Below are 14,638 nucleotides of genomic sequence, written 5' to 3'. Positions count from 1 at the left end.
TCACCCACTCACTGCCAAAAGGATATACATCACTCACTACCAGGAGGGCCACTCAGGACATAACCCCTTAACCCTTTGTGTGCCAGAGGAAGGCATTGGACCCTCTGCCAAGACGTTCACGCAAATTATTATTATTTTATTATTTATATAGCGCCATCAGATTCCGTAGCGCTGTACAATGGGGGCAAATACAAAATTCTTAACTGTTTGTGTGCTGAAGTTGGTTTAACCCCTTAAGGACCAAACTTCTGGAATAAAAGGGAATCATGACATGTCACACATGTCATGAGGGGTTAAGGGGTTAAACAACACATCTTTCACTGCCAGAACTGCCTTTCACCCCCCCCCCCCCCAAAAAAAAACCAAAAGCATTAACCCTTTGTATGCTGGGGAGCGGATGGGGTAGGAGGTTACAGAGCTGCAGTGTCCCTGGTATTCACATTACACACAGCCATTACTCACAGGGCTTCTCCTTTTCAGAGTGATGTTTTTCCAGAGCAGGAGGTGCAGCTGGTGCAGGAATCCCATTGCGCTGGGTTTTCGATAGTCCCTCTCTCTCTCTCTCTCTCTCTCTCTCTGACCACCTGTCTTCCACGTCCGTCCGTCCGTGCTTCTTTTTTACCCTCTGATCTTTGAATTTATTATTTTTAAAAGAACATTTTTTGTCCAGTTGATTATTTATAGAGGAGGATGAAGCGTCGATCTGAGAAAGGATTAAATCCCATTGGCAATCCCAAATAAAGCTTCATGTCTTCGCAGATCTCGCTCGTTTCCCCGTATTCACCCCTTACGGAGCCCACCAATAAAATATATGGATATATACAAAGAGGGGGCTTCTCCCCACAGTTCACATGCAGCGTATCGCTGTCTACATTACAACAGGAACACAGCGGAGGATTCTGGGAGCTAGAGGGGGGTCTGTGCCCGGCAGGATCTTGGGTTATAACGGCAGCGGTACCCGGGGATCCCGGCGTCCGAGCTGTCGAGGGGCTGAGGGAGCCAGAAACCTGTCCTTTGCCGGCCAGTCTCGCTCTGCGGTCAGGATAGCAATCAGCTGTGTTTTGATGTGTCTGCAGCCCCTCCTCCTCTGCTGCTGCATTAAATGACACCCCATGCCCGTCTCCTAGCTCGACGCCTCCTTTTAAAGCCACACTGCCTTCATTCTCTGCACTGGAACCTTTCACAAAAAACAGAAATAAATAACTGTAACGCATAAAAAAAGACATGTCTCAACCAAACAAGAACAACTGAACAAGATCAACGTAAAGGATCACAAAACATATTGGAAAAGAAAATAAAACCCACTGCAAATAGATACAGTTCATTTTATATCTGCAACAATGTAACTGGGCTTTATTTCATAGAAGAAACTTTGTGTCTCTGTTATATGTATTTCTTTTTCATGAATGAGTGGTTATTTTTTTTTTCCCCCTTCTTTTCATCACAACTCGTGCTATTCCTTGCCTCTTTGTCCTGCTTGGATTTAGAAAACGGATTAACCCTGCACAGCCTCTTTCCACATTACAAACTGGCGGCTGAAGGGTTAATAATGAAAAAGGGAAAGTTAATCCCGAATACATTAAGGTTACTGCAAAGAGTTTAATATGGAGATTTTAAAAATGAAATATTGTGAAATTGGAACCAGGCTGCATTTATCTTAATGACAAGGAGTGGCAGTAAGGGCTTGGGATAGGATATCCCTCCTGTATTCAGAAATACTTTAGGGTGCATGGCTAACCTTTAGCCAGAGTGCAAATATCTCAGATTAGAAATGAGCCATGAATTTAGTTTTCTTGTATTTGAGGACATCACTAATTAGTCACTGTACCAAGACTCAATGTCCCTGGGTGTATACTTCTTTATAATTATTATTGACATTTATATAGCGCCAACATATTCCACAGCGCTGAACAATTCTATAGAAAGGATACCTAGTGTGAAGAAGGCCCTGCTCACGCAAACTTACAATCTATGAGGATTTGAGGTAGGTGTATATATAGCATTAGGTGTCCAGCGGCCTGGGACACTTATTGGTGAGGGGGTCTGACGGGGATTCAAACAGGGTTTTCCAGTACTACTTAGACATTCCATTTACACATCCCTGTGCTTTTAAAACAAATTAATAACAATGATATAAAAATTAGTAAAGGGACTCATTGCAGCCTTTATCTACAAGAATTTCAAGATGTCTACCGCCATGACCGCTGATTTCATCATTTAATTCTGCCAACGTGTATGAAGATTGAGAGATCGTAGCCCATAAATAATATTAACAGAAGGACTGTAACCCCTACAAACACGAGGCTAGTGCCAATTTCTTGTTGTGTTAAGGAGTGTTTAGGCAGATAACGCTAGTTAATGTCAGTGAACAAACAATATGTAGATCAGCAGCCAACCAGGAAGCAGCTCATAAAAATAAATAATATATAATATAATAAAATACAAGTTTGGGAAGTTTTAAAGGCACAGCATTAGCTGCGGGGGTCTCGGCTATGGAGGGGCCTAGATTTCTGTACAGGAATTCTCTCTGTGCATTCCGTGATCTGGTAGTCTAGCGGGAGAGGAATGGTGATATCTGTTGCTCTCATTGGTCGGGAATCTCCAATAGTTATCGCTGCAATGAGATTAATTATTATTGGAATCGATATAGATAGCACCAACTTATTCCGCAACAGAGATCAGAGCCACTAGAACCACAGATCTTGCTGTATGCTTTTGTTAGACCACCACGGGTCACAGATCCCTCCCTAACAATGCTAACTACACTCGCCAACAGAGGGGTCTTTAACCATGAGGCACAGAGTCCGGGGAGGGGGGGGGGGGGGGGGGGAGGGGGCAGCTCTCAATATCAGACAGGAAAATACAAAAAAGATCAAAATGCTGCTGTTTTTTCCCAAATACAAGCTGTGTATCTGGACCACACACACATGCCGGATCATTTTGCATTTCTCTGACGGCAAACTCCCATGACAGGCACTGGGGGCAGTTAGTAAATGACTGCACTGCTCAGGGCCTGTTGTCAGGATTACTACTTGATCCAGCACGCAGAATTGTGTCACACAGAGGACATAATAGGTAAGGTATTACCGGCCCTTAGAATGGCCGGACTAACGTACAAAAGAATAGTCAGGATACTAGTCGAGGTCAGGGGACACAAAGGGACACAACGATAAGGGAAAGCCAGAAGTCAGAGATACCAGAATACGGGGAAGTCAAAAGCAAAGCCAAAGTCAAAAACCAGAATATAACCGTTCAGGACAACCACTATGGAAACCACGACAGGGCAATGAAGAAAGGTAATTTTGAGATTAAATACATGCTTGACCTTTCTGAGTGGCCAAGATCAATCTTTGACCCCAAAACGTGCGCACGCCGTCCTCGTCAACCACGTGGGCGGACGTGGGGATATAATTTGCCGTGTATCTGCAGCGGTCGGCGTCTATTAACATGATGCAAGTGTCAGTCATGCAGACGCACGGCCGCTGGTTGCAGAGACAACAAGGTAAGAGAGAGTGTGACAATAAAATAGACAATGAATACACAACCCATAAAATTAAACCAGAATATAAATTTACATTGAAAACAATAGATAAAAATCAGTAAGGCAACATTTCTTTTAATCTTTTTTGTTTAATTTCTCTGATAATGGGGAAAGAACATTCTGCAGTTTTTGGACAAGCTATCCGAGATGTTCCTTAACATTAAAATGTTTCAGTTTTCAGGTCTTCCATAGTGAATCACCATTCATCACAAACTATTGTAAAAATGGGCAAAATAAAATCCCTGGTCACGAATTAACGGGATTTAAAGGCATCACATGTATTCAAGCAGTGTTTTAATAACAGCGGTTACGAAAAAGCAAACTGATTTGGGCAGCTTCAGGACCAGTCGGTAACTCTGGACTGTGTGATAGTCTGTCCATTCACTCTGAGACCCTGAGAATCTGACCACTTACCTGAAAACCCTGTCTTTAAACCTAATCAATATTAGCCAATCCACCCAGAGACCCTGATTCAAATGGACAAAGAGAGACACATTCCTTTTAGGGGTGTGATCAGGGGCGTGTTGTTCTGAGACATTTTAGGTGACTTAATTTATGGAACTAAAATGTAATTTAGATGTAATTTACACAGACTGATTTCTAAACACACATTGTAGTTTAAAGTCATTACTGGGAGTATTATTGCTGTGGAGCTCCGTTATATATACACTCAGACACATTACTGGGAGTATTATTGCCGTGGAGCTCTGTTATACACTCAGACACATTACTGGGAGTATTATTGCTGTGGAGCTCTGTTATACACTCAGACACATTACTGGGAGTATTATTACTGTGGAGCTCTGTTATACACTCAGACACATTACTGGGAGTATTATTGCAGTGGAGCTCTGTTATACACTCAGACACATTACTGGGAGTATTATTGCTGTGGAGCTCTGTTATACACTCAGGCACATTACTGGGAGTATTATTGCTGTGGGGCTCTGTGATACACTCAGACACATTACTGGGAGTATTATTACTGTGGAGCTCTGGTATACACTCAGACACATTACTGGGAGCATTATTGCTGTGGAGCTCTGTTATACACTCAGACACATTACTGGGAGTATTATTGCTGTGGGGCTCTGTTATACACTTGGACACATTACTGGGAGTATTATTGCTGTGGGGCTCTGTTATACACTCAGACACGTTACTTGGAGTATTATTGCAGTGTAGCTCTGTTATACACTCACACATTACTGGGAGTATTATTGCTGTGGAGCTCTGTTATACACTCAGACACATTACTGGGAGTATTATTGCTGTGGGGCTCTGTGATACACTCAGACACATTACTGGGAGTATTATTACTGTGGAGCTCTGGTATACACTCAGACACATTACTGGGAGTATTATTGCTGTGGAGCTCTGGTATACACTCAGACACATTACTGGGAGTATTATTGCTGTGGAGCTCTGTTATACACTCAGACACATTACTGGGAGTATTATTGCTGTGGAGCTCTGTTATACACTCAGACACACCAACAATAAGGAGCTCCTAGAAAAGAGGGACATTAGTAGAGAAACGAGAGACAGAGGGATTTGGGCCTAAAATAGGAACACATGGGAGGTATGGAATCCTTCCATCCATTCAGCAATCCTGTCTTTTCACCCTGAGAATCTGCCCAGCCACACCAAGAATACTGTCAGGGTTATTCACTAAATGTGAAAATGCAAAAATAATTCAGAATTTTAGGCAAAAGTTGCAGCACTGGAAGCCTAGCTAACTTGGAGATTTGTTCCAATTCAGCTATTTTGTTCTTAAATGTTTAAAAAGTCACTTAATATTGGCTTAGTGAGTACCACTGTGTGACAATCCAGCCCTCAGCCTTCAGATTAGAATAAAATGGTCGAAAACCAGGATCAAGCCATGAGAATCCAAACAAACAATACAGAATATAAAAGTTATAAACGTCTTACAATATCCGTGTCACCTCTCCCCAGTTTATAAAGTTAATTAGTAAGTGACCTGCAGTATTTATTCGTCAACAATAAAATAACCCAAATAAAATGTTTTAAACAACTTTCAAACCAGATACAGTTGCACCGTGGAACAGGTTTGGTAGCATCGTTACTCTGGCTGAACATGTCTCCCCGGCAGAAAGTTTCTACAGGCTCCGAATTACTTCTGAAATGAAACAGATCCAGCTGCGCAGACAGCCTCTTTTAGAAGCAATTCACATACAGGATGTGAACTGCTGATAGTTCTTAGCGAAAGCAGGTGCTAATCTGGGGCAAAGTGCTAAGTAAGGTGCAATCACCGTGGAAACCCGTAGGATGTCTCAACATTTAACGCGTTGCATTCAAGCACCTTGATAAATATTTCCCAAATCTATAAATCATGTTAAAATGACGACAGACTTCCAAAATGTCGAGAAAGCAGCAAAATGATAATTAAATTCACAAATCTCTTACCCTTCAATTCACGCTGGTTTTCAGCCTTCAGCCAGTCAGTCATTATATATATACACATATATCTCTATCTATAAAACTCGCTGGTTTCAAATACATTATCATAAACCTGCATTGACTGATTTACTACACGTGGAAGGAGACAAAAACACACATTAAAACAAACAACAACAAAAGGCCCACTAGGGGGATAATTTGAGTGAACAGAACGAAAACACTTTTTTGAAAATAAATTGTAGATGCAGGGAATAGCCGTCCAGTGAAGGTGGTGATTGTTCAAGAAAGCTCGAATCACTTCAATCTTAATAGGAAACACATTTGAGAATAAACTTGTGCTTGTAAATAGGAAATGGGCAGATCGGATGGGCTGATTGGCTTGTATCTGAAACATTAATCAGAGGGTTTATTCACTAAACACTGTATTGTAGTGGATTGCAAACCAAACTGAAAAACAAGCTGATTTGGAAAAAAAATCATAGCTTGGGTATTTTAGCCCGAAATTTATCATTTCAGCTTTCTAGTCAACACAATTTAGGGTTTACTGATTGAACCCCTAGATCGGGGTAGCACTTCAGATATTCTGGACCACATATCCCATGATGCTTTGCCAACATTATGACTAAAGAGCATTGTGGGTGATGTAGCCCACACCACCTTCTGGAGTTCCAAAGGTGGTCTACCCCAATACTAAATATCCATAGATGCAATTACATTCATCATTGTGCACTGATTCTTTATAGCTGGTACGAATGAATGAAATTCTTTTTCATATAGGCCGAACGAATCAATCATTTATTGATTAAGACGCCAAGATGGAATAATTTGTTCAGGTATATCTGAAAAGGACAGTGAGGTTAGGAGGATTGGGGTGAAAATCTCTTTAGAGATTGTGGTGACTTTCTCCCCCTATCTCCTTACCTTACGGTGTCCTAAAATTGTTCTAAAATGTGCAATTCTTCTCAATTCTCCATATTCTGCCATTGAGTGAATAACCGTGTCTCATATTGTGGGAACAACAAAGGAATTATTTTTAAGCTAACCTGCTGAATCTAGTTCTAAAATGAACATAAAAAAAATAAACAATTCACAAAGTATCTTAAGAAAACAACAAGCAAATGTCTCCCCACACAGTGTATTATAACTGCAGCTATAAGGTTATGGTGTAAGGAGGTCTCCTGTCTCCTCGCACACAGTGTATTATAACTGCAGCTATAAGGTTATGGTGTAAGGAGGTCTCCTGTCTCCTTGCGCACAGTGTATTATAACTGCAGCTATAAGGTTATGGTGTAAGGAGGTCTCCTGTCTCCTCGCACACAGTGTATTATAACTAGTGATGTCGCGAACATAAAATTTTCCGTTCACGAATGGCAAATGCGAACCGGGCGAACTGCTATAGACTTCAATAGACAGGCAAATTTTAAAACCCACAGGGACTCTTTCTGGACACAATAGTGATGGAAAAGTTGTTTCAAGGGGACTAACACCTGGACTGTGGCACGCCGGAGGGGGATCCATGGCAAAACTCCCATGGAAAATTACAGTTGATGCAGAGTCTGGTTTTAATCCATAAAGGGCATAAATCACCTAACATTCCTAAATTGTTTGGAATAACGTGCTTTAAAACATCTGGTATGATGTTGTATCGATCAGGTAGTGTAAGGGTTATGCCCGCTTCACAGTGACAGACCAAACTCCCCATTTAACGCACCGCAAACAACCGCAAACAGTCCATTTGCACAACCGCAAACTCCCCATTTGCACAAGGATGGATACCAAGCTAGCCATGTCCCGTTCCTTGTCCTCACTGATGTCATTGAAGGTCTCTTCCTCCAACCAGCCACGTACAACACCAAGGGTCCCCGAAAGGTGACAACAAGCCCCCTGTATTTTTTTTTTTATTGTACACTACTGTTACACCAAATATGAGTTGCACTGGTGTGACACTGTGCCCTGACAGGCCCTGAAACGCACACGTGTGAAGGAAACTGACTGCTATTATTTCACAGTCAAATTGCTAGTTTTTTTTTTAATGTACACTACTGTTACACCAGATATGAGTTGCACTGGTGTGACACTGTTCCCTGACAGGCCCTGAAACGCACACGTGTGAAGGAAACTGACTTCTATTATATTACAGTCAAAAAAGTTTTTTTTTTTTTTTAAATGCAAGCTATTGTGACACCAGATATGAGTGGTGGCACTGGGCAAGTGGGCACAGTATACGCTGTGAGCCTGACACACACGCTGGCAGGCAGGCAACTGCTATCAGATTATACAGGGAAAAAAAAAAAAGCAGACTGATGTTCTAGCCCTAAAAAGGGCTTTTTGGGGTGCTGTCCTTACAGCAGAGATCAGATGAGTCCTTCAGGACTGTAGTGGACGCTGAATACACTAGCCTAGCTATCGATTTCCCTATTAAATCAGCAGCAGCTACACTGTCCCTCCTCTCACTAAGAATGCAGCTTCCGGGGGGCGGATCCTAGCTGTCATGGAGGAAAGACACACTTCGTGTGAGCTGCCTCAATATCTCACTTTAAGCAGCTATCAACAAGCGAATTTCACCCCAGAAGGGGATGACCCAGCAATGTTGCTCCTACCTGACCGACCCGACATGCTTAATAGTGGTCAGCAACTCGACAGAGTCTTACTTACCTCCGCGTGGCAAGTGTGGCCTGGTGCTCACTGGGCGGGAGAGGCGGCCGATCTCCCGATCCTGGGATGCCCAGGAGCAGCTACTTCCCGGCAGGAGCTCCGTTACCCCCCCTCGGACCGGTGGGGGTTATCCCGGTCCACCCCTGAGAGGCTGTCTGGAGCTAATGGACGCACAGAGCACAGCCGCCCAGGCTTACATACTCATCTGCGACTCTCCCAATATGGCGGCAGCCGCGTGTCCTCCTGGTACCAGCAAAGCATGGCAGGATATTGAGTCTAAGCTGGACATACTCTTTAATCAATTTTGGAAGCAAATAACAAGCAGGAAGCCCCAACAAGCTCCACCACAGCCCCAACAAGCTCCACCACAGCTAAGCGAAGCAGTCCCCATTAAAATCCACCAACGCAAAAGGCGTCGAAGACGGGACCAGAGGCACAAACAGAAATGCAGAGCCTTCCCCATGTCAAGCACTCCCCTCCACCTTAAGCCACCACAATCCCGCACCGGACGTGAAGCACCACCGGGACAGATCCGACCACCCGACAAAACAAGCTTCCACCACCTCAAGCCGCGAACCCGGCACTCAGCCAGAGGCTTGCCTTTGTTGTTCCAGGTATCAGGGACTCCCAGGGTCTGCACCTGGCGCCCAGAAGGGATCGGATGAGCACAAGCAGTAAACAGGAGCCTGCCAAGCATGTCCCACTATAGCCGATCCTCCACACCATGCCTTTGATCACATGAACTGCTCTCTGCACATTAACTAATCGTAAAGTAGCAAGCGTTTAAACATGTCATTATTTCACCTCCTAAAGAGTTTATTGTCGTAGTTCCTTACATGCCTTTACCTTAACCGTTCATGTATTATGTTATTCACTAGTCTCATCTCATGGGGCGACTCACACTTGATTTATAACTAGTGGTGGAGCTGCTGATATAAATACACAGTTGATAACGTGCAAGCTACACCCTAAACATGACAGCCATATTTCACAACAATGTACTGCTACATACTCATACCCTCAGTGCAACTAGCCATGATATATGCACGTTCAGCCTAGCATGCTCAAATATAACACACTTCTGTCTAAAAAAAAAAAAAGAATGCAGCTTCAGGATTAATCTAAATTGTATGCTGTCTAGGAGGTGGGAGGGTCTGGGAGGGAGGGTCTGCTGCTGATTGGCTGGAATGTGTCTGCTGACTGGTAGGTACAGGGTCAAAGTTTACTCAATGATGATGAATAGGGGGCGGACCGAACATCGCATATGTTCGCCGTCCGTGGCGAACGCGAACAAGCTATGTTCGCCAGGAACTATTCGCCAGCGAACCGTTCGGGACATCACTAATTATAACTGCAGCTATAAGGTTATGGTGTAAGGAGGTCCCCTGTCTCCCTGCACACAGTGTATTATAACTGCAGCTATAAGGTTATGGTGTAAGGAGGTCCCCTGTCTCCCCGCACACAATGTATTATAACTGCAGCTATAAGGTTATGGTGTAAGGAGGTCCCCTGTCTCCCCACACAGTGTATTATAACTGCAGCTATAAGGTTATGGTGTAAGGAGGTCCCCTGTCTCCCCACACACAGTGTATTATAACTGCAGCTATAAGGTTATGGTGTAAGGAGGTCCCCTGTCTCCCCGCACACAATGTATTATAACTGTAGCTATAAGGTTATGGTGTAAGGAGGTCCCCTGTCTCCCCGCACACAATGTATTATAACTGTAGCTATAAGGTTATGGTGTAAGGAGGTCCCCTGTCTCCCCACACACAGTGTATTATAACTGCAGCTATAAGGTTGTGGTGTAAGGAGGTCCCCTGTCTCCCCGCACTCAGTGTATTATAACTGCAGCTATAAGGTTATGGTGTAAGGAGGTCCCCTGTCTCCCCGCACACCGTGTATTATAACTGCAGCTATAAGGTTATGGTGTAAGGAGGTCCCCTGTCTCCCCGCACACCGTGTATTATAACTGCAGCTATAAGGTTATGGTGTAAGGAGGTTCCCTGTCTCCCCGCACACAGTGTATTATAACTGCAGCTATAAGGTTATGGTGTAAGGAGGTCCCCTGTCTCCCTGCACACAGTGTATTATAACTGCAGCTATAAGGTTATGGTGTAAGGAGGTCCCTTGTCTCCCCGCACACAGTGTATTATAACTGCAGCTATAAGGTTATCGTGTAAGGAGGTCCCCTGTCTCCCAGCACACAGTGTATTATAACCGCAGCTATAAGGTTATGGTGTAAGGAGGTCCCCTGTCTCCCCGCACACAATGTATTATAACTGTAGCTATAAGGTTATGGTGTAAGGAGGTCCCCTGTCTCCCCGCACACCGTGTATTATAACTGCAGCTATAAGGTTATGGTGTAAGGAGGTCCCCTGTCTCCCTGCACACCGTGTATTATAACTGCAGCTATAAGGTTATGGTGTAAGGAGGTCCCCTGTCTCCCCGCACACAGTGTATTATAACTGCAGCTATACGGTTATGGTGTAAGGAGGTCCCCTGTCTCCCCGCACACAGTGTATTATAACTGCAGCTATAAGGTTATGGTGTAAGGAGGTCCCCTGTCTCCCCGCACACAGTGTATTATAACTGCAGCTATAAGGTTATGGTGTAAGGAGGTCCCCTGTCTCCCACACACAGTGTATTATAACTGCAGCTATAAGGTTATGGTGTAAGGAGGTCCCCTGTCTCCCCGCACACCGTGTATTATAACTGCAGCTATAAGGTTATGGTGTAAGGAGTTCCCTGTCTCCCCGCACACAGTGTATTATAACTGCAGCTATAAGGTTATGGTGTAAGGAGGTCCCCTGTCTCCCCGCACACAGTGTATTATAACTGCAGCTATAAGGTTATGGTGTAAGGAGGTCCCCTGTCTCCCCGCACACAGTGTATTATAACTGCAGCTATAAGGTTATGGTGTAAGGAGGTCCCCTGTCTCCCCGCACACAGTGTATTATAACTGCAGCTATAAGGTTATGGTGTAAGGAGACTCCCTGTCTCCCCGCACACAGTGTATTATAACTGCAGCTATAAGGTTATGGTGTAAGGAGGTCCTCTGTCTCCCCGCACACAGTGTATTATAACTGCAGCTATAAGGTTATGGTGTAAGGAGGTCCCCTGTCTCCCCGCACACAATGTATTATAACTGTAGCTATAAGGTTATGGTGTAAGGAGGTCCCCTGTCTCCCCGCACACCGTGTATTATAACTGCAGCTATAAGGTTATGGTGTAAGGAGGTCCCCTGTCTCCCTGCACACAGTGTATTATAACTGCAGCTATAAGGTTATGGTGTAAGGAGGTCCCCTGTCTCCCCGCACACAGTGTATTATAACTATATCTGCAATAATTACTGAAAGTATCTGACTAATTATTTAATTTAATATATAGAGGAACGTACTACAAATATGCAACATCAAATTAAATATAATAGAAACAGAAAAGATAGTCAGTTTTGACGTTTCAACGTTTCCTGCAAAACTCTGATAAGCTCTGGATTTACACTGAACTCTCAGCAAACCAGGAAGTGACTGATGATCAATGTGCTTTCTATAACACAGCTGCCCCTTCTGGTTTCTGCTTTCAACTGAACTACAACTCCCAAAAATCATGTTCAGAATTAGTTTTGGAGCAAAATTGGTCTCTCTATAGAACAAAAAGGAGAGACAAAACTAATTGGTACCAACTGGCAAATCTAGCTGTGACCTAACCTACATATTGCACCAAGCAGGATGTTAAATGTTAAACATTAATATAAGGAGACATACACTGTAACACGTCTTCTGAAGATTATCCTGGAGATAATGTATCAGTCACTTATTTACCAAACAATGATTTATGGCAGATTGTAGTTCAACATGTAAAGCGTAGCCAATAGCCAAGTGGGGGCACATGATGAACGTGGCCTCGTTGGGTTACCATAGACTATAGATCACTGTTTAGTGAATAAGCCCCTCTGGAATGGGAGGTTCACAGACTGCATCCTTCACGGAATAACGGGAGCAGATCGTTCCTGGAGATTTTGCTCAGTGTGATTCATATCTGAAATATAATAATCTAGTTTTGAACTTTGCACAACGATGTGGAAGCAGAAGCAACAGGCTTATTACGCCAGTAGGGATGGTGGTTTTATGGGAGAGAATCTGATGTTGGGTAACCAATCCTACTTTATGTGAAACAAACCGTCCATCGGCTCCGGAATGCAAACTCCGCTGTGTAAACAGTAGCAAGACGTTCTGAGAGCTACGTCATCACTGTATGCATGACATGTATAGACGCAGTGAGTCATGGGTAACCAATGGTGTAAATGTTTGGGAACTACATCTCCCATGATGCCCTGAGAGTCAAAAATGATACCACTAGCTAAACTAAAGGTTTAAAACAAAAAAAGTCACAATCCATTGTACATTAGTCAAACAGTTTCTTACATTAGTTAAACAGTTTCTTCAAAAGTGTTTAATATTTGTACAATATTTTAGCAATACTTAAGGTATTTGTAAAAGAAAGCGTATTTTCTCCATCATCAATCTTGACATATCTTCCAACGCCGGCGGCCCAAGAATTGGGATGCTGGTGGGAGGGAGATAAAGAGGGTGGGCCATTGACGTGATTCGCCTTAAAAAGGGACAGACTTTTCCGGACGATTACGTCACTAGCCCACCCTTTTTACGATTCTCAGTACGCCGGGTTAATGGCAGGTGAGTCTATGCGCAGTCTGCAGGGTAGGATAATTCTGGAGCCGTTCCCTTTAGTAAACATCTAAAAAGGACAGCTCCAGATGTATCCATGAGAGGGGATTGTACCGCTCAGCAGGGGCGTACCTAGAGCATTTGGCACCCGGGGCGGACCCTGAGTGTGCACCCCCCCCCCCCCATAATAAAAATTTAAGAAAACACCCACAATTTTTTGCTTTCCTATGGACTGTTTGAATGTGCGCGCAGCTCTTGCCGCGCATGTGCATTCGGCTCCACTCGGGAGCTGACGTCGGCGGGGGAGAAGAGGTCACCCCTTAAAACCCATTCAGCCACTTACCTTTCTCCAACGTCGGGCTCCCTCGGCGCTGGTGACCTCTCCTCCCCCTGCCGACGTTAGATCCGAATGCGCATGCGCGGCAAGAGCCGCATGTGCATTCAAACTGCCCATAGGAAAGCATTACTCAATGCTTTCCTATGGACGTCCAGCGTCTTCTCACGGTGAGTTTTACAGTGAGAATTGCGGAAGCGCCTCTAGCGGCTGTCAGTGAGACAGCCACTAGAGGCTGGATTAACCCTCAGTGAAACATATGTTTTCAGCTGCAGGGTTAAAACTAGAGGGACCTGGCACCCATACCACTTTATTGAGCGGATCCTTAGAAATAGCATAGGAAAGGGATTTGAGTTCAAAAGATGTAGCGGCTAGGGCAGAGGTTTTGTAGAAGGGGGCCAGGGCAGGGATTTTGTATAAATGCGCCATTTTTGTAGAAGGGGGAAGACCAGTGCTTTTGTAGAAAGGGGCTGGTGAGAAACTTCTAGAAAACTCCTCCCCTGCCCCTTTCTACAAAGCCCCTGGTCTCGCCCCTTCTAGAAAACCCCTGCACACTGATCACATAAATTTCATACACTCGCTACACATAAAAACCCTGCACCCCGATCACATAAATTTCATACACTCCCTACACATAAAAAAACCTGCACATCCCCCTTAATTAAAAAAAAACCCTGCACACCCCCTTAATAAAAAACAAAAACCCTGCACACCCCCTTAATAAAAAACAAAAATCTGCAGTGCACATCCTCCCTTAATAAATAAAATACTGCAACCCCCTTAATAAAAAAAAAACCTGCACCCCCCTTTAATTAAACATAACCCCTCTAAATAAACTTCCCCCGTGCTGCACCCCCTTTAATTAATCCACCCCCTCTTTAATTAATCCACCCCCTCTTTAATTTATCCACAACCCCTCTTTAATGAATCCACAACCCCTCTTTAATTAATCCACAACCCCTCTAATTAATCCACCCCCTCTAATTAATCCACCTCCCTCTA

At 43.9% G+C, this 14,638-nt stretch overlaps 1 protein-coding gene across 2 annotated transcripts in view; it reads right to left on the bottom strand.

Moving 5' to 3' along the window:
* ABCA2 (ATP binding cassette subfamily A member 2) overlaps positions 1–1,084 on the bottom strand; it is a 123,133-nt gene extending 122,049 nt beyond the window's left edge. For both annotated transcript variants that reach the window (XM_063432964.1, XM_063432965.1), the window contains exon 1: positions 463–1,084. In XM_063432964.1, the coding sequence (XP_063289034.1) occupies positions 463–528 (66 nt within the window). In that variant the 5' untranslated portion in view covers positions 529–1,084. The remainder of the gene's footprint in view (positions 1–462) is intronic.
* Positions 1,085–14,638: the final 13,554 nt, after the last annotated feature.

The sequence above is a fragment of the Pelobates fuscus genome, chromosome 9 (genome assembly GCF_036172605.1).
Source record: "Pelobates fuscus isolate aPelFus1 chromosome 9, aPelFus1.pri, whole genome shotgun sequence".
NCBI classification, from domain to species: domain Eukaryota; kingdom Metazoa; phylum Chordata; class Amphibia; order Anura; family Pelobatidae; genus Pelobates; species Pelobates fuscus.
This window is presented reverse-complemented; position numbering and strand designations above follow the sequence as displayed.